Here is a 22,565-nt window from a genome sequence, read left to right as displayed (position 1 = left end):
TTCATGGTTTTGCAGTTAGGAGGACTGGAGGTCTAAAGAGGTGCAGGGCTAGCAACGACCTATGCTACCCCCTTGCCTTTTAGTGTCCCCCATAGCGAATCCCACCGTCCTGCATGGGGTGGCACCCCCCACTTTGGAACCACTGGTCTACAGGGATGGCATTCCAAAGCTATGGGGAAAAGGCCACTCGCCGCACTGTCCTAGGGGGTGGGCACACCAAGAGGACCTTCGATGCAGATCTCAAGTGTGTGGGCAGGGTGGTCTGGGTGCAGGCAACCCAACAATCCAGACCGTATTAAAACTTGCTGATTTCATGGACAGATCAGATCACGCTTAACTCTTTCCCATTGAAATCAAGACTTTAGAGTGGCTCTCTTTGGCTGGAACATTGCCTGACTCCCTTTTATAGTTCACCAATCACCACTGCAATACCCCCCATGCAAAACCTCTTTTGTATGCTTGATTGCTAACATTCACCTACAAACCTGGCCCTTTGGGGTCCCTTCCACCTCTACAATTATATGATTCCACATATAGCTGTTCCTAGGGTGTTTTGCACTGTTCAAACAAGTGCATCCCCCCCCCCCACCTTTGGTTTCCTGATTACATGTGGAATATCATATATATTTTTCCTGGGTTGTTCTTAATATTTAACAGGCTCTTGGACCATTAAAATGTTTCAGAAGCAATTCACAGTATCGAAGAGGGCAGTGAAGATTCTTCACAGTGGGAAAGAATCTCCTTATCTAAATGTTCCAAATCCCTGTTTTCAAGATAGGAGTAAACAGAATGAAAAGTTAAGTTTTCTTTGGAAGGAAATTTTTAAATATGTATTCCAAGAATCTAGAAAGATATCAAACTGGCTCAAAAGTCATCCTGACTTCAGCCCAAACAAGGAGTTTTGGCAGGGTCTGAATGTCCCCTGCCCCTCCCAGCTGCACATGAACCATCAAACTGTTGTCATATTATTAAAGAGCAACAAATAATTTAGGGAGCCGTATTCTCACATGTTTACTAAGTGGTGGAGGGATCATGTCCAGGAGGTGGAAACTAGATTTGCTCCAGATGCTTAATACACCACTCATATTCAGGGTTTTCAAAGTCCTCATGGGGCTTTGCAAGAATCCTGTGCTTGTCGCATTGTTCCATTCCCGCATTGTTTAGATGCTGAGGTCAGTGGTGCCCTGTGCCCTCCCCCACCAAAAAAAAGGGTTTAAAAATCAAGATTACAAAAGTTGGGTGTCACCCCCCCTCTCTGCTGAGCGGTAGAAAGAACCCATGGGGTTCTGGACACTCAGCCAGGGTCTGTGGTTCTTGAGGAGACTTAAGACACGATGGAGACTATCATGGCTTTAAAAAATATGGTTTAGTCACCTATTTACACCTTCAGGCTGCATGGAGGGAGTCTAGATCTTACTGCTTTGTCATCTCAAGACGGGCTTGTTCCCTTGTCTTCCACAGCATTGCAGCCCTGGAGTCCAAGGCATCTCTCTCAGCCAGCCTTCAGCCAACCTGCCCAACGTGGATCCCAGTCTTTTCTCTTCCTCCTTCTTCCCGAAGTGTTTTCTTCCTCAAAAACTGTCTTTTCCTGTCCCTTCAAACACACACCTTGGCAACATCTGTCTCCCCAGGCCAAAGGATTACTCTCAGGTGGCCCATCGACACCTTTTGTCATGTTTACAGATTTGTTCTTCTCTGGGCCAGCCAGGCTAGTTTACATAAACCAGCCCAGGTATCCCATGTCTGGCACAGCTCTGCAGCTTGTACTTTTATCCATATCCCTATTAAAATCCTACTATTCAATAATTTCTAGGGTTTGGGGAGGTCCTCCCAAATCAATAGCATTATTACTTATTAAATGTATTAGTTTCTTTTTTTGCCACAGCAACTTGAGACAAGTAACAATAAACAGAAAACAAGCACATACATATGCAAATGTGCATAAACTGCATTAAAATATCCCACCCATGCCGAAAGGCCACAGTCGAAATCCAAAGCCCTGGTTAAAAAAGGAACTGAATGAATACACAGTAAAATAGCAAATAGAATTCAATGCAAAGAAGAAAAATCTTAATTTCATATACATGTTCATGGGGACTAAACTGAAGGTGACGGAGTAAGAATTTGGGGTTATTGCAGAGAGCTTGATGAAGATGTTGATGCAGTGCATGGTGGTTGTGAAAAAGGCAAATTCCACTCGGAAAGGAATTGAAAATAAAGCTACCAATATCATAACGCCATTACACAAATCAATTTTGGGATGTTTTAGTTTAGTTTAGAGAAAAGGTGAATAAAGGTTTTTAGTTTAGAGAAAAGGTGAGTGAGAGGCGACATGACGGAATCAAAGAGTTGGAAGGGACCCCAAAGGATCATCTAGTCCAACCCCCTGCAATGGAGGAATCTCAACTAATGCATCCATGACAGATGGCCATATGTTTATAAAACAGTACATGGCTTGGAGAAAGTGGAGAGAGAGAGAGTTGTTCTTCTCCATCTCTCATAACACCGGAACTTCGGGACATCCAATAAAGCTGAATGCGGGAAGATTTAGGACAGATAAAATGTAAATGTAGTAAAATGTATAATTAAGCAAGCAAACAAATAATAAAAGGCTGGTGGTCTTAAGATTATAAAACAAAATAACTTTGAATTTGCATATAAACCGGGAAAGTTGCTGGCCTGGCAATTTAACAAAAAGAGTAGACCAAGAGTAATCAATGACCCAAAAGAAATAAGACAGGAATTTGTAAGGTTTTACACAGATTTGTATGAGAAAGAAAAATAAGATCTCAAACAAATGGAGAACTACGGTATATAGAGGAAAGGAAGCTGGGCAACATTTCAAGAGAAAGTATAGAGCAACTAAATAGGCCAGTTTCAATGGTTTGAAATTGGAATTACCGTATTTTTCGCTCTATAGGACGCAGTTTTCCCCCTCCAAAAATGAAGGGGAAATGTGTGTGCGTCCGATGGAGCGAATGCAGGCTTTCGCTGAAGCCTGGAGAGCGAGAGGGGTTGGTGCGCACCGACCCCTCTCGCTCTCCAGGCTTCAGGAAGCTATCCGCAAGCCTTCAGAGCGTTGCGGGAGTTCCTGCCAGGCTCCGAAAGCTTGCGGATAGCTGTCTGCAGCCCGAAGCCCGGGGAGTGCAATGCCAACTCCCGCTGCGCTCCCCGGGCTTCAGGCAGCTATCTGCAAACCTTCGGAGCACTTCTTGGCTTCTGCCAAAGCCGCATGCCGCCTCTCCCAGCTGGAGAGGTTGTGTGTGGCTAAAGAGGAAGCCAAGACAATAATTTTCCCCCTTTTATTTCCCCCCCTAAAAACTAGGTGCCCCCTATGGTCCGGTGCGCCCTATGGAGTGAAAAATACAGTACATCAGGTGATAAGTCAGGGGAAATTGGGTAAAGCCCCAATTGGGTAAAGCTCTTGGTGGACTACTACAAAAATTCCAGAACAAGTTAGCTGTCCATAGCTGTCCAAAGTGCTAGAAACAGGACAAGCTCCAGAGACTTGGAATGAGGCTTATATCACCTTGCTACCAAAACAAGATGACGACATGACAAATCCCAAAAAAAATTCGTCTGATCTTACTACTAAACTGCGATTATAAATTATTCACAGCAGTGTCAGCAAATAGACTTAAAAGAACTATGAGTGATATAATACATATGGACCAAGCAGGCTTTTCCCCCAGCAGACAGATAAAAGTTAATGTTAAAAATATAATAAGCATAATAGAATACCTAGAAGTGCATAATGAAAAACAAGCAGCATTGATATTTCTGGACGTGGAGAAAGCATTTGACAACGTGTCTTGGCTATTTATGAAAAGAGTTCTGAGGGAAATGGATTTGGGGAAAACATTTTGAAAGGCTATAGAAGCAATATGTACTGAACAACGAGCAAATATTATTGTAAATAACATTATTTCTGAGGGGTGGAGTCATGAAAGGAACTAGACAAGGTGCCCATTGTCCCCGTTATTGTTTATTTTGATTTTGGAGGTATTGACACAAAATATAAGGAATTAAAAAAAAAGGGGGTATAAGAGTGGGCCAACGAAATTATATAAAGAGTGGGGGAAAAGTAAAACACCTGGAAAATATGGTTAATGGTGAATAATCATAATATCTTTAGTGATAACTATGTACGGGTTTGGAAAGAAATAAAAAAAGCTCTGCAAATATGGAGTAGAATGGAGTAGAATGCTGGGTAGTGGTTGTGTAGCATAATTAAAAATTATTGGAAAATGATTTATACTGAACTAAAAAAAGCATTTTAAAAATCCTTTCCCAAAAATCCAAAGCATTGCTCTTAGGGTTAATAACAACAGAAGTCTCAAAAAAAGAGGGAAATCTGTTTCTATGTGCAACAACGGCTGCCCGTGTACTATTAATGCAAAAATGGAAAACAGATAAAGTATTAATGATAGAAGAATGACACATTAAACTGTTAGAATATGCAGAGCTAGCAGGGATGACTACTAGAATTAGAAACCAAATGACTAAATATATAAAGAGGACTGGATATTTTTTTATGGAATATATGGAAATGTGTTATAAGCAAACAATTTAGCGAGCAGGATGGCAAGACTTCCAGCAGAGTAAGAAATAAATAAAGTATATAAAAGTTGTTGTGATAGACGAGGTGAACTTAGAAAATGCAGGGAAAAGAGAGGATAAAAGGAACCTCGGAAGGAGAGGATAGAATTGTTTTATGTTGTTGTTGTTTGGTTGATTCTTTGATATCTAAAATATTTTTTAAAAGACTTTTTTGTATTTCAGAGATTTTTCTTTATTGTGTCATTTTTGATTATATTTTGTTGATGCGGAATCCTATTAGAAAAGCATATCAATAATATATGAATATCTCAGCAAACAAGCAAATAATAAAAAGCTGTTGGTCTTTGCAGTGAAATAATAATTTTCACGTTCAAACCCACATTTTGATGTTTACTTATTAAGAATATTTATATCCCACCTTCCCAAAAGAAAGCTGCCCAAGGTGGCTAACCATAAACGGAAAATGCATTGAACAACAAACTAAAACATATTAACTGTACTGTGAAAATCACACAATGAAGAAACAAACAGTTATTAAAGAGGAGGACTAGTCATAGATACAAGCAGCAGAAAGGTTTCTAAAGCTCACCAGCTTTTAAAATTATATTTATATACGTTGGTTTTTAGTGAAACAATTTATTGGTCCCTCCTGCAACAGACGCAGGGTTTCTGTGATTAGTCAAAGAGCCAAGGCTGCTGTGAACTGGCTCAAAAGCGTATCATAGTACACCACAACACTGGGATGCACATCACCTTAGCTGATAAAGTTTGGCAGTTCCCCGCATTGCTCACAGTAAGAATCACCAGCATTGTTAACAAAAAGTTGCAACCATTTCACCGTCATATGTATTACAGACCAGCAAAATGAGGTTCAGAGACATAAGGACCCCAGGACTATCATTTAAGTATCAGGGGCATGCTATGCAGTTCCCACATATGTCATGCCAAATATCAAACTTCAGTACACATGGCAGGTTTTAAATACAGAAGGCATCTCAAGAAGTCACAAGGAAAAGCAAGCAACAGCAAAATGTTCAAGAAACATGAAGCCTGAAATGATTGCATTGCAGGAAGAGCATTCAGGAGAACACTGTATCAGCTATTATTGCTTGGTTTGCTTCTCCACTTCCAGTTCTCTCCTGATGTCTGACACATCTGTGGGGACCTGGACCGTGAGGCCATCCATCCAATTCTTCACGCGCACCTGGCAGCCTAGACGAGACCTTATAAAGGACAAAAACAGACCCAGACATCTCTTGGTTTTGTTGTGTGTGTTTTCTTGGCTCCCTGGCTTCGGAACTCACTTCCTAAGGAAGCAGCTCCTCCCCACTGTGCTTCTGCCCAACAGCTGAAGGCTGCTTTATTCCAAAAGGCCTTAGGGAACTGACTTATTTTAAAGGAAAGGGCTTTTAACAACGCTGTGCTGCTTTTATTTATTCTTTATTTATTGAATTTATATGCTGCCCTTCATCCGAGGATCATGGGGTAGTTTGCAGTATGAAAATGACAAAAAATATACTTGGCAAATGAAAGCAAGCTTTTGTGTATGTGTAGCTGTGGAAATGGGACACGGGTGGCGCTGTGGTCTAAACCACAGAGCCTAGGACTTGCCGATCAGAAGGTCGGCAGTTCGAATCCCCGCGACGGGGTGAGCTCCCGTGCTTGGTCCCTGCTCCTGCCAACCTAGCGGTTCAAAAGCATACCAGTGCACGTAGATAAATAAGTATCACTCTGGTGGGAAGGTAAACGGCGTTTCTGTGCGCTGCTCTGGTTCGCCAGAAGCGGCTTAGTCATGCTGGCCACATGACCCGGAAGCTGTACGCCGGCTCCCTCGGCCAATAAAGCGAGGAGCGCTGCAACCCCAGAGTTGGTCACAACTGGACCTAATGGTCAGGGGTCCCTTTACTTTTACCTTTTAGCTGTGGAAATTGTCTCAATTGTTGTTGAACAACGTAACCAAATTACAGTTACAGTTATTGATAGTCCTATGCTTTTTCCTCTAGTTGGAAACAAGTACTGGTAAGAAAAAAATCTCTTCAGCTGTTCCAGTCAAACCTTTTTATTTACTCAAGCTTCAACTGATCATTAATCTCACCACTTAATCTCTAGCTCACTTGGTTAGAGCATGGAAATGATAATGCCAAAGTTGCAGGTTCAATCCCTGTGTGGGACAGCTGCATATTCCTGCAATGCAAGGGGCTGGATTAGATTAGGGTTGCCATATTTCAAAAATTGAAAATCTAGACTCAAGAATTGTTGCGCTTTTGGGGGGGGGCAAAGTTGTTAAGCTGCTCTTTCTTTCTTTCTTTCTTTCTTTCTTTCTTTCTTTCTTTCTTTCTGCCAAAGAAGACATTTTGAGCTATTTTAAAGTAAATTTGCCAGAAATCTTCACTTCTGACATGGGTTACCATACGTCTGGATTTTTCCGGACATTTCAACGATTTAAAATCCCAGATGCCGACTGCAAGGGCCAAATCTCAGCTATGTCCGGGAAATTCTAGACGTATGGCAACCCTAGATTAGATTATCCTCAGGATAAAGGTAAAGGTACCCCTGCCCGTACGGGCCAGTCGTGTCCGACTCTAGGGTTGCGTGCTCATCTCGCTCTAGAGGCCGTGAGCCGGGGCCGTCCGAGGAGACTTCTGGGTCACGTGGCCAGCGTGACGAAGCTGCTCTGGCGAGCCGAACGACGGGAGCTCACCCTACCGCAGGGATTTGAACTGCCGACCATACGATTGGCAAGTCCTAGGCACTGAGGTTTTACCCACAGTGCCACCCACGTCCTCAGGATACCTTCCAGCAATTCTGTGATTGTTGCTTGCGCCAGAACCAGGTCACCAGATGGAACAGAGCTGCCAGAATAGCATCCTGGGAGCTGGATCACTGTTGCTAAGTAGGAGGATTGAGATGGGGGAGGGAGCAGCACTGTGCAAACACACTGGCAGGAGTGCCATAATGATGCCACTGGTGCACCTACATGGCAGTAAACCTCACTACCACCTTCATAGAATCACAGAACTGTAGATTTGGAAGAAACACCAAGGTCATCCCCCTGTTTCTCTGCCTCTCCTTCCTCATTTTTCATAAGTAATTTTGCTTCCAGTGGTTCCACAAGCTACAAAGGTATTCTTACTGCCATATTCCCCGGAGAGGAACCACTTCTAAAATTTCAGCTGGCACTAAAAGGAAATCAAAGGGGATTTCCTTATTGCTTTTTAAAAGGCTAGAACTAAGATTCTGAGGATGCAGAATTCTGCCCCATCTCGAGTTTCGATCCTGTGCAGTTCAATTCACCATGCAAATATGCAGTGTCTAGAAACAGGGTATGGATACTTACGTCTTGGTAAGTCCGTATGCCAGGTCCAGCATATCTATCTCGTCGTCACTGATGGGGTCCAGTTGTTGAAATGTGCTGCCCTCAAAGATGAGGTGGCAAGTGGAGCAAGCCAAGGCCCCCTCACATGCCCCTTCGGGGGGAAAGGAATCAGCATCAATGCTACATACTTGTCTTAGTCATCTGCTGCAAGAACCTACAGTGTTGCACACATATATCACATACTCTTCAACATTTCTCTGATGAAAATAGGGACATTCCAATCCATAACGATAATTTTACTATTTATACCCCACACATCTTTCTGGGTTGCCCCAGCCACTCTGGGCAGCTTCCAACATATATAAAAGCATAATAAAACATTTTAAAAACTTCCCTATACAGGGCTGCCTTCAGGTGGCTCGGGGGGTTGGATAACTCCAGACCCTCCAACATTTCTCCTGTGAAAATAGGGACGTCCTAAGGAAAAGCGGGACATTCCAGCATCAAATCATAAACCGGGATGCCTTCTGTAAATCAGGGAGGTCCCTGGAAAATAGGGACACTTGCCAGGTCTGATATTCTAAAGACACCACAGTCTGTGCTGACCCTGATTCCAAGGAAACAGAACCCTGAGTAAATGCTGGAACCCCTGAAATCTGTCACCAGTCAGAGATTACAATGTGCACAAACAGTGTCCCCAAACCTAAATTACTGTAGTTGAAGAGCAATTGCTGAGGGTTGCTACTACATCCCATAAGGTTTGTTGGCTAAAATCATGAATGGATAGCCCCCCTCCCTCCCTCCCTCCCTCCCTGAGGTTGCTGAAAAAGAAGCGTTTGTAGGCTGTACATCACTTGCACCTGCTTTTGCTGCCACCTGCTGGATCTGCCTTATTACAACACATCATTTTCTTCTTCCTTACACCCCGGCAGAGAAAGCAACAGATTTGTATTTCATTTATTTGTTATTGCATTTATATATCACCCTTCTGTCCAGGAGCTCAAAGTGGCATACATAGTTCTTTCCCTTCCTCACTTAATCCGCACAACAACCCTGTGTGGTAGGTCAGGCAGAGAGGAAGTGACTGGCCCAATGTCATAGAATCAAAGAACTGTAGAGCTGGAATCATCCAGTCCAACCCTCTGCAATGCAGGAGTATGCACTTGTCCCATGCATGGATCAAACCTGCAACCTTGGCTTTATCAGTACCACGCTCTAACCAACTGAGCTATCCAAGTGAGCTTTGTAGCTGAGTGAGGACTTGAACTCTGGCTTTTTCTAGGCCCTGGTCCAACACCCTGAACCCTGTGCCACCACTGGCTCCTGCTGCCTCTAAGGAAGACCACATAACACAGACTTGCATTGGCACATATAGTGCTTGAGAGAAAGTGGGAATCTTTGACCTAGTGGGGTAGCTTTGTGGGTTTTGCTTGTGCAATTATTTCCGTTCATTTATCTGAATAAATAAGTTGGACACACTGGTATGGTGTGTGGGTGTGGGTGTGCATGTGTGACAGCTACAGAGGTGTCCAATTAGGGGCTGCAGGTCTGAGTCAAAAGGAAAGTAAAAGAAAGTCGGTCGTTGCATGGCACTTGGACCCTCTAAACCAGTGCTGTTTTTTTCTAGAAAAATTGCCATTCTAAGAGAACAAGGGAGGCGTTCGTGGTGAACGCCTCCCTTGTTCTCTTAGAATGGCAATGGTGCACACCTGAGAGGGGCCAGAACAGAGTTCCATCTGGCTAGAACCATACAATACAAGAGTCTCCCACCCACCCAAACCATGTGGGGGTAGAGCAGGAAGGTAAGAGAGAAAAGTATAAGAAGAGAGGCGTCCATTTGTGGGGCTCATTTTGAAAGCCTGACGCATGGACTGCTTGCCTGAAAAGTGGGGACTGAGTTTATTTATAGAAGACTGCTGTGAAGAGTAAATAGTGTTTGATTCCAGCATGCTGTTAGCAACTGACTGCTTTTAAGGAAATGGCCTTTAAATCGTGCTGTGCTGTTGTTACCTATCTACACTGTAATATATTTGTTTTTACATCATTTATGATTATATTATGGGTTAATTACTTTGCTTTAATCTTTGTGAGCTGCTTTGAATCCTGGTTCAGGGGGAAAGGCAGGGTATAAATAAATAAAATTGATGATGATAATAACAACAACTAGATTGCTTCTCCTGACTAGTATCTAGCTCCTGCCAAATACACTTTGGAACTCCCTGCAACTTGATATCAGGCAAGCACGTTTGCTGTGCTCTTTTTGGTGTGACATTTTTGTTTGGACAAGACTACTTATATATCTAGAGCATTGATGTGTATTCTAATCTGATTTTTGTTTATTGCTGATGTTTTTTTTAATGATTTAAATTGTTGCCTTTACCTGTTTTACTTATGTTTTATGGCTTTCTCCATTTTCTAAACGACTTGAAGGTGGTGTGTTGTTTTTTTTACAACCAAGTGCTATACACATTTTATGAAATAAATTAATAAAAACAGTAACTGGAGCTGTATACATGTTACTGCCTTAAAACACAGTTAGGCTGTTCTTTTTATCAATTTGGATCTAAGCTGGTTTTGGGAGAAATGCGTCAGAATATAGCATTTCATAAGAAATGTCAGGATGGGTCTGGCTCATTACTCGCGCCATGTGTTACCACTTAGCAAATCGGTGATGGGAGTGCGCATGAGGTGCGGAAAACGACTTAAGGCTAAAGAAAGAGAAAGGGTCACATCACTTACCAAAGCCATCGATGTCGATGTTTTGATTCATCACCACCTCCAGCAAGCTTTCTCCTTCTTTAGCGGTGACTGAGAATTTATCTCCATCCCGGTTAATAAAATTTAACTTCACTTTCTCAGTAGATCTGTGGGAGGGGGAAGCGCACATTCAATAAAGTTAGGATGCTTCCAGACATGAAAAGATCAATATTATCATTGTTGCAGTAAATGCTCCCAACGGTGACGGTGGCGGCGGTAATTAAGTCTTGTTTTCATTTGCTTCCTATGAAGCATCTCAAAGGGATTTCACAGTACAATAAAAGCACATGCAAAGCAATTACGTATATGAAAACAATTTCACATCCAATACTGATGCAGCCAATAATAATAATAATAATAATAATAATAATAATAATAATAATATCCCCACCTATAAATGGCTTGTTGGAGACCTCTTCCAAGGGAGCTCTGAGAATTGTAGCTCTAGGCGAGGAATAGGGACCTCCTCACAACTCTCAGCACCCTTAACAAACTAGGATTCTTTGAGGGAAGCCATGGGTGTTTAAAGTGGTATCATCATGCTTTAAATGTGGTATGATTGTGGCCTAAGGGGCAGCAACAGAGGATGCAGGCCCAGGCAAGTTTTAACCTGCCAGGCCAAATGCAGCTGCCGAGTGTTTTGTCCTGCTGGGTCCTTGACCATCTCCCTCTCTCAGTTCAGCATGTCCCAAGCAGGGAGATTTATCAAACCATGGGTGGGCTGCCGCACAGGCTGCACATGGCCTGTTGCATCACAAGTGTGAAAGCCTGAGATAACGGTAGAGAGGTGTGAAGGGTTAAAGACTGGCAATCTGTGCAGAAAGATTAGAGGCATTCAACATGCCATTTGCACCATACCATTTTAAGCAGTCATGACTCCCCCAAAGGCTTCTAGGGGTTGCAGTTTGTTAAGGATGCTGAGAGTTGTTAGGAGACCCTTATTCCCGTTCCAGAGGTATGATTTTTAGAGTGATAGAACAGTCAGTCATTCTTTAGTGGAACGTATGGAATCTATCTATCTATCATCTATCTAATACTGTTTTTCAGTTTGAATGTGTGGGTACCATGAATCCAATATGGGAGAAAGGCAGGAGAGTTTTGTTCATTTGTTTTTTAGAAAAGAAAAGAAAAGAAAAGAAAAGAAAAGAAAAGAAAGAAAAGAAAAGAAAAGAAAAGAAAAGAAAAGAAAAGAAAAGAAAAGAAAAGAAAAGAAAAGATGAGCAGTAGAGAGGCGAGGTTGTTCCAATGGAAGGATCTGTTCTTTCCCAGGCTCCATACATATCTGTATTCAAAGAAATTGTCATTCATGCATCTTGCTACAACCTCCTCACAGCTGGAGCAAAGGCACTCCCGTCATAAAGACATAGAAAGGTGGCTTAACGGTGCAATCCTATATGTGTCTGCTCAGAAGCAAGTCCTGTTGAATTCAGTGAGATTAGCATCCACACCCTCTTCCTCCAATGGGACCAATGGAAGCAAAGAATTTAGTTAAGATCCTGACTTACCCTGTGCCCCCCGTGGGGACATATTGAAGCCTGTGGCTGGTACTGAAGCATCTCCCCAGGTGAAGGCCAGCCAGTGCCGGACTGCAAACAGTTGTCACAAAGATAACCTGGGCTCTGGCCCTGTGTGCTTGAGATAGCCCAAGGCGGAGGAGCCCAGAGATGCTCCGAGACATCATGCTGACAAATCTTGATGCCTCCTAGTCTTTCAAGGACTGCAGTGCTGATATAAGTGCAGATGGGAAGGGGTTGGGACAGCCTCCCTGGGAGGGAGGGAGGGAGGGAGGGGGCACCGTTCTCCCAGCCCATCCCACGGGGGGAGTGGGGAACTGTGGTTGCAAAAGACGCGGGTTGCAAATGGGGTCACATGCGTAGGCTTGTGTCAGTCGTGATGAGACTTGCATCCCTCATTTGTTCTGACTTATTGGAAACTACATCAGCACGAATGCTGCCTGTTGAGGAAAGCTCACTTTGCTTAATTTTGAGCCAGGGGTCCCCCCCCCCCCTCTTACATAGTAAGGCTGATCCATCATATGCATTGGTCACAGCAGTTTGGTGTAAACAAAGGATGTAAGGAGGGGCAGGAGCTGCCTGCTTTTCTGGTCTCCTTGGGGCACCACTGCAAACCTTCACCTAACTGCTGTGTCCCCAAGACAAATGGTGACCTGTTTATTTGCTACAATCTCAGGGACGTGGGGTTACTGTGAGGGATGTCTGCCTTGAGGCCAGGGAAATCCCTGATCCCATTTTGGATCACTGGTTGTAGCTGTGAATGAAATTTGGGCACATGTGCATGCAGGGTATCAATCTCTCCCTTGCTGCTGCCTTAGAAACAGGGCGGGCAGGGGAGCCAGCTCTTCTCCTGGACTCCAGATGGTGAAAGCCACAAGGCCTGCACGTCTTTCACTGGCCAAGTTTTAAAATGTGTCCCTGGCCTCCTTCTGCTCCCCAATCAGAAGCAGCATCCTGCACGCTGTGCCTCAACCATCCAAAGTGGCTTATCTCACAGGCAAACCTTGAACTGAAAGATGTGGGAGATGAATGTCCATCAGTGTCCCTTTTGCCAAGGACGCCCATAGGACTGGCAGTGACCTCTCCTCTGTCATCTGAGAGATAGTTGCTCAGAAGGCAGGACAAGACAGAGGCCCTTGGAAGGGGAATGGGGGAGTCCGTTTTTATTTATTATGTTTGGTGTACATGCACCAAGCTAGAGGGATTTAAAAGAGGATTGGACTAGGAGGAGGAAGAGGCTGTCAACGGCAACTGGCCATGGCAGCTGTGCGCTTTCTCAGTGGTCAGAGGCAGCAGTGCTCTGAATACCAGTTTCTGGAACCCACAGGAGGGGAGAGGGCTCTTGTGCTCATGTCCTGCTTGCAGGTTTCCCATAAGGGGCATCTGGTCTGTCACTAGGATACTGGGCAAGATGGGCCTCCTTTGTTCTGAGCCAGCAAGCTCTTGTGCTCTTATGTCCTTAATACTCTGCAAAACAAGAAAGTGCCAACTCAGACCATTCATCCATCATGCATGGCGAAAGTGGGCAGAGGAAAGTCCTTCTGCCTCTCTCATAACACTCATGGCTATCTAATGAAGATTGTTGGGATATACCGTATTTTTCCATGTATAAGACTAGGTTTTTCCCCTAAAAAATGATGTCCAAAATTATACACGGGGGCCATCTCCCCCCATTTTCTTAAATTGGAGTCCCCAATGGGAGCGTCTTATAGATGGAAAAATAAGGTTTATTGCAATATATAATGAATAATGTTGGGAGATTCAGGACAGAGAAAGGGATGTCCTTGTTTATGCAGCACAGAGGTATACTGTGGAACTCACTCCCACGGGAGGCAGTCATGGCCACCAGTCTAGACAAATACTTGGAGAAGGCTATCAGCCTTGGCTGCTAGCCAAGATGGCTATGCTCTGCCTCCATGGTCTTGAGGCAGTAATGCTTCTGATTATCAGTTGCTAGAAACCACACAGCAGGGGAAAGTGCTCTTGTGCTCCATTCCTGCTTGAGGGTTTTGTGTTGGGGCATTTGGTTGGCCCCTGTGAGGGCAGGATGCTGGACTAGTTGGGCCATTGGCCTGATCCAGCAGGCTCTTCTTAGTTTAGTGTTGGCTATATGAGGTGTGAAGAACCAGTTGCTCCTCTGATGTTGTTGGACTCTGTGACTCCCATGGGCCGGGCCAAATGGCAAGGATGATGCATAGTCTAACAATGTCTAGCAGAGGAGATCCCTGGGATTGCTCCTGGGACCTTCTGCATACAAAGCAAGGGCTGTCCCACAGAGCTATTCAACCCTTCCCTAAAAGCACCCTATGTTGTAGCTAATGGATTAATGTATTTATTGCAGCTAAGATTTGGGTTCCATTGGGAAAAGGCAGAAACACCAACTATAATATCATGGGAGGTTAAGGGGTGGTCTCTGCCAAAATATTTGAAACCCACTAATCTTATGCACATCAGAGAAGGCATAGGCGCGAAACATGGACTGTAACAATTAGATTTTCTCAGAACTGGAGAAATCAAGATCAAATGAGAGTTGATAGCTGGTTTGGGGGGGGGGAGTTGTTAAAAAAATAACTTTAGGATGCAGAATGATGGATGTAGTAATTTAAATTATATATTTTATTGGATTAAAGTATTGTACATTATAAAGGTAAAGGTAAAGGTACCCCTGCCCGTATGGGCCAGTCTTGACAGACTCTAGGGTTGTGCGCTCATCTCACTCTAGAGGCCGGGAGCCAGCGCTGTCCGCAGACACTTCCGGGTCACGTGGCCAGCGTGACAAGCTGCATCTGGCGAGCCAGCGCAGCACACGGAACGCCGTTTACCTTCCTGCTGGTAAGCGGTCCCTATTTATCTACTTGCACCCGGGGGTGCTTTCGAACTGCTAGGTTGGCAGGTGCTGGGACCGAACGATGGGAGCGCACCTCGCCGCGGGGATTCGAACCGCCGACCATGCGATCGGCAAGTCCTAAGCGCTGAGGTTTTACCCACAGCACCACCCGCGTCCCTTTATTGTACATTATAGATTATATCAAATGCTCTTTATAAGACATTGTTATTGATTAAGGGGTGCCCATCTGGATGATGCCCTGAGTACCTTCCAATACTTGGTGACCTTTGTCTGTGGAGGTAGAATGTAGAAGTGCAAGCTTCCAAACCAGCCCCCTTGGCCAGGCAATGGTTTTGGTACTTTGATTAGCATAACGCGACAAGTTGCTCTGTGTCATAGAACAAATGGGTGGGCCTTCCTGGCTCACCGAGCTGTTAGGTTGGAGAACAAGTGCCAGGGTGGTGGGGGCGAGCTGACCTGGAAGCCAGGTGGAAGCTGGAGACACAGAGAACTGCTTGCTCCGTGCTGGATCCAAAGCTTCAAGATCTGTTGAATGTTAACACTGAGAGCCCCTCCATCTTAGGCTCCGGCTGTATGTGTAAACAAAGCTGTATATCCTAAAGTCATCATAGCCTCTGCTGACCTTCTTTCCAAGGAAACAAAACCCCGAGTAAACACAGGAACCCCCAGAGTGCCTCATATCTTGGGGGTTGGGGTGGTCTGTACCAATATTGTGCATGTTTTGTATTTATTTCAACAATTATTTTTAAAGCCTTTCCAGGCCTGTTCACTGGTGCATGGAAAACTACAGCTCTCCACCACTCTCCCTGCTCTTCAGATCCAGAAGTGCTGAGGCCAACAAGCCAGGGTTGCACTTCTAGGAAGACAGAAGATGACACCCAGAGAGGAGCTGGAAGGGCATTGAACTGGGGCCAGAAGGTCTGAGTGAAGGTTGCTGCAGCTGATGTTTTTCCTCATTCCTGTGGAATCCTTGAGTTGCCTAAGAAGTATTTGTAGCCATAAATCATTAAGGCTTGCCTGTGCCCCTTGGAAACTCTTTCCTTGACTCTACTATAATCACACCCCAAGGCAGAAATGAGAGAGGCCAACACTGTATCTGTACAAGGTGACCAGTTTCAGGAATCCAGTATTGTTTTGCAAGTGATTATGTGGAGATGAGTTTTCCCATTAACGAAGCCGAAGGGACAGAAACTTGGGAGTAATTACATAAATAGAAGGTGAAAGGCAACATGACAGAAGTTTATAAAATTATAAATTAAAAGATAATGCTTTCTCCTGCTCTGGAGGCTAGGAACAGAACCTGAACCAAGTTACAAAAAGAGATATTCCTACTAAACATCAGGAAGAACTTTTGGATGGTAAGAGCTCTTTGACAGTGGAACGGACTCCCACGAGAGATGATAGACTCTCCTTCCTTGGGAGGTTTTTAAGCAGAGGTTGGATGGTCATCTGCAAGGTATGATTGAGAATTGAGGCCAGAGTTCTTGATATATCCTTTTCAATGATTGAGAATCCTGCATTGCAGGGGGTTGGGGGTTGGACTAGAGGACTCTTGGGTTACCTTCCAACTCTGCAGTTCTACGATTCTACTCCTTTAATTACTTGGCATGTTGCAGAAAATGGTTGTACTGCACACAATAATTACTTACAGATAGGTAGCCGTGTTGGTCTGCCATAGTCAAAATAAAAAAATCCTTCCAGTAGCACCTTTAAGACCAACTAAGTTAGTTCTTGGTATGAGCTTTCGTGTGCAAGCTCATACCAAGAACTAACTTAGTTGGTCTTAAAGGTGCTACTGGAAGGATTTTTTTATAATAATTACTTAAATAGTCTTTCTCAAGCCTACCTGGAGATACCAGGGATCAAACTGGAGGCCTTTCATGCATTGAGGCACCTGTTCTTCTAGTGAGGCATGGTCCTTCTGCATAAGATGTAACCCAAACCTGCAGCACTATACAGAAATTCTCTTATCTATATTGTTCTACAATGCCCCCTAATGGTTCAATAGAGCACATGGCAAAGAGTTTTCAGTTTCATCAGATTCAAAGGGAATAAATGTATGTGTATGACTTCTTATTTCAAGGCAATTTAGGAGGGTTGAGTTTTGCAGTGGCTTAATAAATTAAAATGCATTCAATTTTATTTTATTTTTATTTTTTTAAAAAACAACCTTGAGTGTTTCAAGATGTCGAAGGGCCTGAAAACAAGGAAGTGAAAAGAGCTGAATATGATTAGCCCATTATATGGCTTTAGTAGAAACGTTATAAGGAATTAAGTATAAATAGATTAATAGAGTATTAAAGGAAAAAATAAGGTTAGAATGTGTTAAGATAATTATAGGATAGAAAACAGAGGAAGATGGAAAGGAATTGCTGAAACAATTAACAGAAGTGGAATACAAAAAGGGAGGTGTGAGGAGGTCGTGGAAATAAGTGAATGAAAGATATTAAAATTGTTTGAGGTGTTTTAAACTGTTTTTGCTTTGTTTTGTTAGTTGAATGTGTTAGTGTTATGTAGTGTTTTTGTATTGTATTGTATTGTTTTTGTAGTGTTTAAATTGTTGGAAAAGTAATAAATATTATTTTCAGAAACAAAAAAAATATGATTAGCCCGGAGAAGAAGAATTAAGATGGCGTGACAACCATCTTCAGGACTTCTGCAGTTAATCAGTTGTCTATTACTGCAGGTGGCCTCAACCAATGGTGGAGATGGGAGAGATTTCAGCAGAAATTCAGAGAAGCTTCCTAATAGCAGGCACAGGCAAACTCCGTCCCTCCAAATGTTTGGGACTACAATTCCCATCATCCCTAGTTAACAGGACCAGTAGTCAGGGATGATGGGAATTGTAGTCCCAAACATCTGGAGGGCTGGAGTTTGCTTATGCCTACTAATAGCATGAGATGTTCAACAGTGGAACAGACTGTCTCATGAAGAGAGTGGGCTCTCCTGTGTTGGAAATATTTGAGTAGAGTTTGGGCCACCAGTTAGGGATGCTGGAGATGAAGACCTTGTACTAAGCACAGGGCAAGACTAGAAAAGTCTGACCTTCCTTCCAACCCTGATTCATGCCAGTGACAGCTTTCATCTAACAACACCCAATCCTTGCTGGCCTATAGAGTAAGTAGTCCTTTTGCTGTAGCACAGATCATCGTTCTAGTAAATTTTCCTAAGCTATAATAGCACTCTGGTTAATCAACAGGCTGTATTCCCATCCCAATTCTAGGCTCATCTTGCCCCTACTCCTCTGCTGACCCCAGTACAGAGGCAGCTTCCATCTACAATGGATTCAAGTTACAAGAAGGGAAATTTTGACTAAAACCTTAGGAAGAACTTTCTGGCAGTAAGAGCTGTTTGACAGTGGAATGGACTCCCTCGGAAGGTGGTAGACCCTCCTTCCTTGGAGGTTTCTAAGCAGAGATTGGATGGCCATCTGTCAGGGGTTCTTTAGCTAGGATTCCTGAGTTGCAGGGGGTTGGACTAGATGACACTTTGGGGCCACTTCCAACTCTGCAGTTCTATGATTCTACACTGAAAGATCAAACTCTCAGAATCATGGGTGTGTTCAGGTCACTAACTGGAACTGCAGATTCAACCACCACCAGAATAATACACACACACAAACACACCAAGGGTTCAATTGACCTAAACTTTATTGGCACTGAATGAAGAGAACAGGCTGTGGACTTTAACAAAACCCCTTTGCAGGCAAGGCATCTGAATGGCAAGGATCAACATGGCTGGCCTGCCCCACAGAGACATAGATCAACCTTACAACCCCACCTGGGAAAACTGGTGTTTTAACAAAACATGTAAAAAGATAGACATAATTTACAGCCAAAAAAAAAAAAAAAAAACCCAAAACACAAATATAAAGCCAGACACACAAAAATGCATAATAGGGTAACCCCCTCTCCCCCAGGACAGGATATATCCAAAGTAATAGCAAGTAAACAAGTTGGGAGGGGGGAGTGGAGGAGGGGAAACCTCCATGAATCCCAACAAATAATTAAAAAAGTGTCTAAAAATCTCATGGTAATACTGAATGCTTCTTACATTAATTTCCTGCAAAATATCAATCTCTTTACAATACAGTATACATTTGTCCATGGAGAAGGGGGGCATTTCCCCCTCCCCCTCCACATTTCCAAGATTAATATTTTCTAATCGTGCACAGCTAGAAAAAAAGAGAATGAAATCAATACCATTAGATACCACTGGAATAACATAATACTGGTAGGATCAGGGGACAGCTGAACCAACTACACGAGGAGTTAAGGCTTCTTGGCATAGGTTGGCTTGCTCCTTTTCTAGAAGTGAAAGGGCAGGAGGAAAAGCAACTGTGCCAGTGGAAGGTGTCAACAGAGCTCCATGACCCAACCAGGAGCGATGCAGAGATGCTTTAACTACTTCATTAGTTCAGCACAGACCTGGGAGGCTCTGTGCTGATTTCTCTTGTGAGGATGTAGTTCTCTGAACCAAAGTGTGCCAGTAATGTGGAGGAAAACTGCCAAATTACAAGTCTGGAGCACAAAACGTTTCCAAAGGTGATTAAAAGTGATAAGGAATCACATATTCTTCAGTTTAAGGGTAAATGAGTTGTGACAAGTTCAACTGCAGTGTGTGTGTGTGTGTGTGTGTGTGTGTGTGTGTGTGTTAAAGTGTTCTAAGTAATGAGGTTGCATATTTTCAGGAGGAGGAGGAGCTGACAGTTCCTACTCTCACTTCCTAAAGGCACTATGTATGTGTGTATATATATATTTTTAAAAAAGAAAGAGAGAGAGAGAGAGGAGAAAAGGGGTGCATAACAAACTCACAGAAGACATTTAGACTGTGCTATTTTGCAAGCTGAGGGAGTCTTGCCTCCATGCAACTAGGGCTGCCAATACCAAGCTGTCCAAAGCAGGCTGACATGGCTTTGGGACAGCTATGGGAGGTTTTTCGCTGCCCTCACTGGAGCGAATCAGGGCAGGGATGGGGAGCCTGTGCCCCTCCAGATGTTGCTGGATGACAACTCCCATTGTCCTTGGAGAGCCACAGGATCCCCACCCCTGAACTGCAGCTCCTGTCTTTGTTGCACTCTCTCCACACAACTTTCCTGTTTCTAGTGGCACTGTTGGTATTAACACACTTTGGGAGGAAAGGGGCGGACAGAGAAGATCAGAAGAGATTATGCAGTTCAGGAGTTTAGAGGTGCAGAAGAGTAGGGCAGCTTCTCTGCAAAAAAAACTCCTTTGAAAAAGAAGCTTCTTAGACTGGGGGTTGGGGTGGGGAGACAGGCAGTCCCCAGCTGTACCTGATGCGGTCATGGCACAGGTAAAAGTGAGGTAACAAACTCTCTTGAAAAAAGGGAAGCCCTGCCAAAAAAACTGGTAGCCAAAGTAGCACTAGAAGGTTCTGTCTGGACTTAGGAGGCAAATAGGAGCAACCTCCTAAAAGAAATGCCGCATAAAACTTATTTAAAAATTCTGAAAAGCAAAAGGCACTCCAAGGCAAAGGAGGAGGAGGAGGAAGAGTTTGGATTTGATATCCTGCTTTATCACTACCCTAAGGAGTCTCAAAGCAGCTAACAATCTCCTTTACCTTCTTCCCCCACAACAAATACTCTGTGAGGTGAGTGAGGCTGAGAGACTTCAGAGAAGTGTGACTAGCCCAAGGTCACCCAGCAGCTGCATGTGGAGGAGAAGGAATCGAACCCGGTTCACCAGATTACGAGTCCACTGCTCTTAACCACTACACCGCACTGGCTCTCCAAAGAGATTTGGGGACAAGATCTGCTGCATTCCAACAACCAAGGCAGCAGAGACAGAAGCTTTTTCTTAAAATCAAAGGCAGGTTTTGTGACTGTGCAAGTGGCTGGTGATGTGAAGAAGACAGGGTACTTTTTTGCATTTGGTCACAAGTAAACATGAGGACTCTATAAAAACTTTACACCCATGGAAAAGGATGTCATAAGGCACCAATAATGTGGGCTGTGTGTGCTACAGACCTCCCTTGAAAGGGTCAGCTGCAATATTTCCCCACATCTGTCTTGCTCTCTGGGGTTTATGGCTGATGCACATCCTCTTCGGAACACTTAAGTTGGACTGTGCTGGTCAATATGAATGGGACCAAGTATGTTGCTGCTACCAATCCCAAACATCATCTCCTTATTGGACAAGGTTGGGGAACCTGGAGCCCTCCAGATACTGTTGAAATCTGCAATCTCTGGTGGGAATCGGTGGTCAGCAAAGTTTGGAGGCCAGCAACACACATAACTGGATATGGCAACATTTCAAGAGGGGAAAACAAAATATACTCAGATCACAACATTTATGGAATCCTGCCTCTTTCAACTGCTTAGGCAGTGGCATGTGCAAAGCGATAAAAAGATCAGGGTGATCCGTTTGGTCTGCTAAACCTCTGGGAATCATAAAAAGCTTTGGTCTTTTGTGTGTATGTATGTGTGGGTGGGTGGCACAAGAACATTAAATTCTGCTTCAGTAACTTTTCCTTCCGAACTACTTCTTTTTTAATTATCAAAACTAGACAGGCTTAAAAAGTAAAGATACCCCAACACACAAGTCTCTTCAAACATTGGCTAGAGAGACTAGTGGCAGGGATGGGTCCTTGGGGGGGTCACAGGACCAGCACAGATGTTTCATAAAGCTGCATGGAACAGATTTCTCTCTTCAACCCAGGTTGAGAAAAGAAAATGGGGCATCACCATAAAAAATATATATTATTATTTTTAAGGCACAGCTGACTAATCCTGTTTCACCCAATGTTGGATGGCACCCAACTCTCAGACAGACTGTGGTGACTCTTCTGTAGTGGTTCCAGCACAATGCAGTTAAACACAGAAAAAAGGTGGCGGGGGAGGGAGGAAGAGTGCAGGGGAGGCAGCAGAAGGCTCACGAATGATTACATGGACTCAAACTCATCAATGCGTTGCTTGGTGTTGCCCTGCCGGATCTGGCGGAGGGTCTTGTATTTGTCACGGCCCAACCTCATGTTCTCGGCATGGATCATATCATTGGCAGTCTTCTTTGTTTCGTCGCGGGCATTGGCCAGCTCGGACGTGAGAGCCTGTAGGTACAAAACGTGAAGGGAGGAAAGACCAGTTTTAAAATGTTATTTGCTTGTTTTATTTCATACACTACTTGATTGTAAAAACCCTCAAGCAGTACACAATAAAATTATAGTAAAAGCCATAAAAAGCAACATACGAAAGATAAAATCAGCAATAAAAGAAAAAATAGATCAAAACATCCATATATTTTAGTCAAATGTGTTGCACTGTTTGGTGCAAGTGGAATCCCAGTTGCCTGAGGGCAGAGAGCCCCAGAGGGGAATGCTTCTCAGTGAAGGCCATTCACAAATCCAGCAGTGGAAGAATCAAGTGACATTGCCTGAGCCAATCCAAGAACATAACAAGAGTCTGCTGGATGGGGGCAATGGTTGATCTGGTCCAGAATCGTGCTCTCATCGTGGCCAACCAGATGCCTGTGGAAAATTTGCAGGGATGACCCAAGCAGAAGAACACTGAGCTTCTTTTTCCAAGGCTGAATTTTTGGGACAGTAATTGTCTCCC

The 22,565-nt window shown here is 43.8% G+C and overlaps 2 protein-coding genes across 3 annotated transcripts in view; both read right to left on the bottom strand.

Moving 5' to 3' along the window:
* Positions 1-5,091: 5,091 nt before the first annotated feature.
* LOC308468788 (adrenodoxin-like) lies at positions 5,092-12,363 on the bottom strand. 2 transcript variants are annotated; one of them, XM_080991198.1, is made up of 4 exons: positions 12,140-12,363; positions 10,616-10,705; positions 7,898-8,027; positions 5,092-5,783 (listed from the first exon to the last, which is right to left on the bottom strand). In XM_080991198.1, the coding sequence occupies exons 1-4, from the start codon at positions 12,312-12,314 to the stop codon at positions 5,663-5,665; spliced, it is 516 nt and encodes a 171-aa protein (XP_080847324.1). In that variant the 5' UTR covers positions 12,315-12,363; the 3' UTR covers positions 5,092-5,662. The 2 variants fall into 2 exon arrangements, with proteins under 2 accessions (XP_080847324.1, XP_080847323.1); XM_080991197.1 differs by having other exon boundaries at positions 10,616-10,740; positions 12,139-12,361.
* A 6,264-nt stretch (positions 12,364-18,627) lies between these two features.
* The window catches only part of MSN (moesin), a 77,373-nt gene continuing 73,435 nt past the window's right edge, over positions 18,628-22,565 (bottom strand). Inside the window, exon 13 of the mRNA XM_080989858.1 lies at positions 18,628-22,060. Coding sequence (XP_080845984.1) covers positions 21,896-22,060 — 165 coding nt within the window. The 3' untranslated portion in view covers positions 18,628-21,895. The remainder of the gene's footprint in view (positions 22,061-22,565) is intronic.

This window comes from Podarcis pityusensis (genome assembly GCF_964106645.2).
Source record: "Podarcis pityusensis genome assembly, chromosome: Z".
Lineage (NCBI taxonomy): Eukaryota > Metazoa > Chordata > Lepidosauria > Squamata > Lacertidae > Podarcis > Podarcis pityusensis.
Note: the sequence above shows the minus strand (reverse complement) of the source record. Positions and strands in the feature narration are given on the sequence as shown.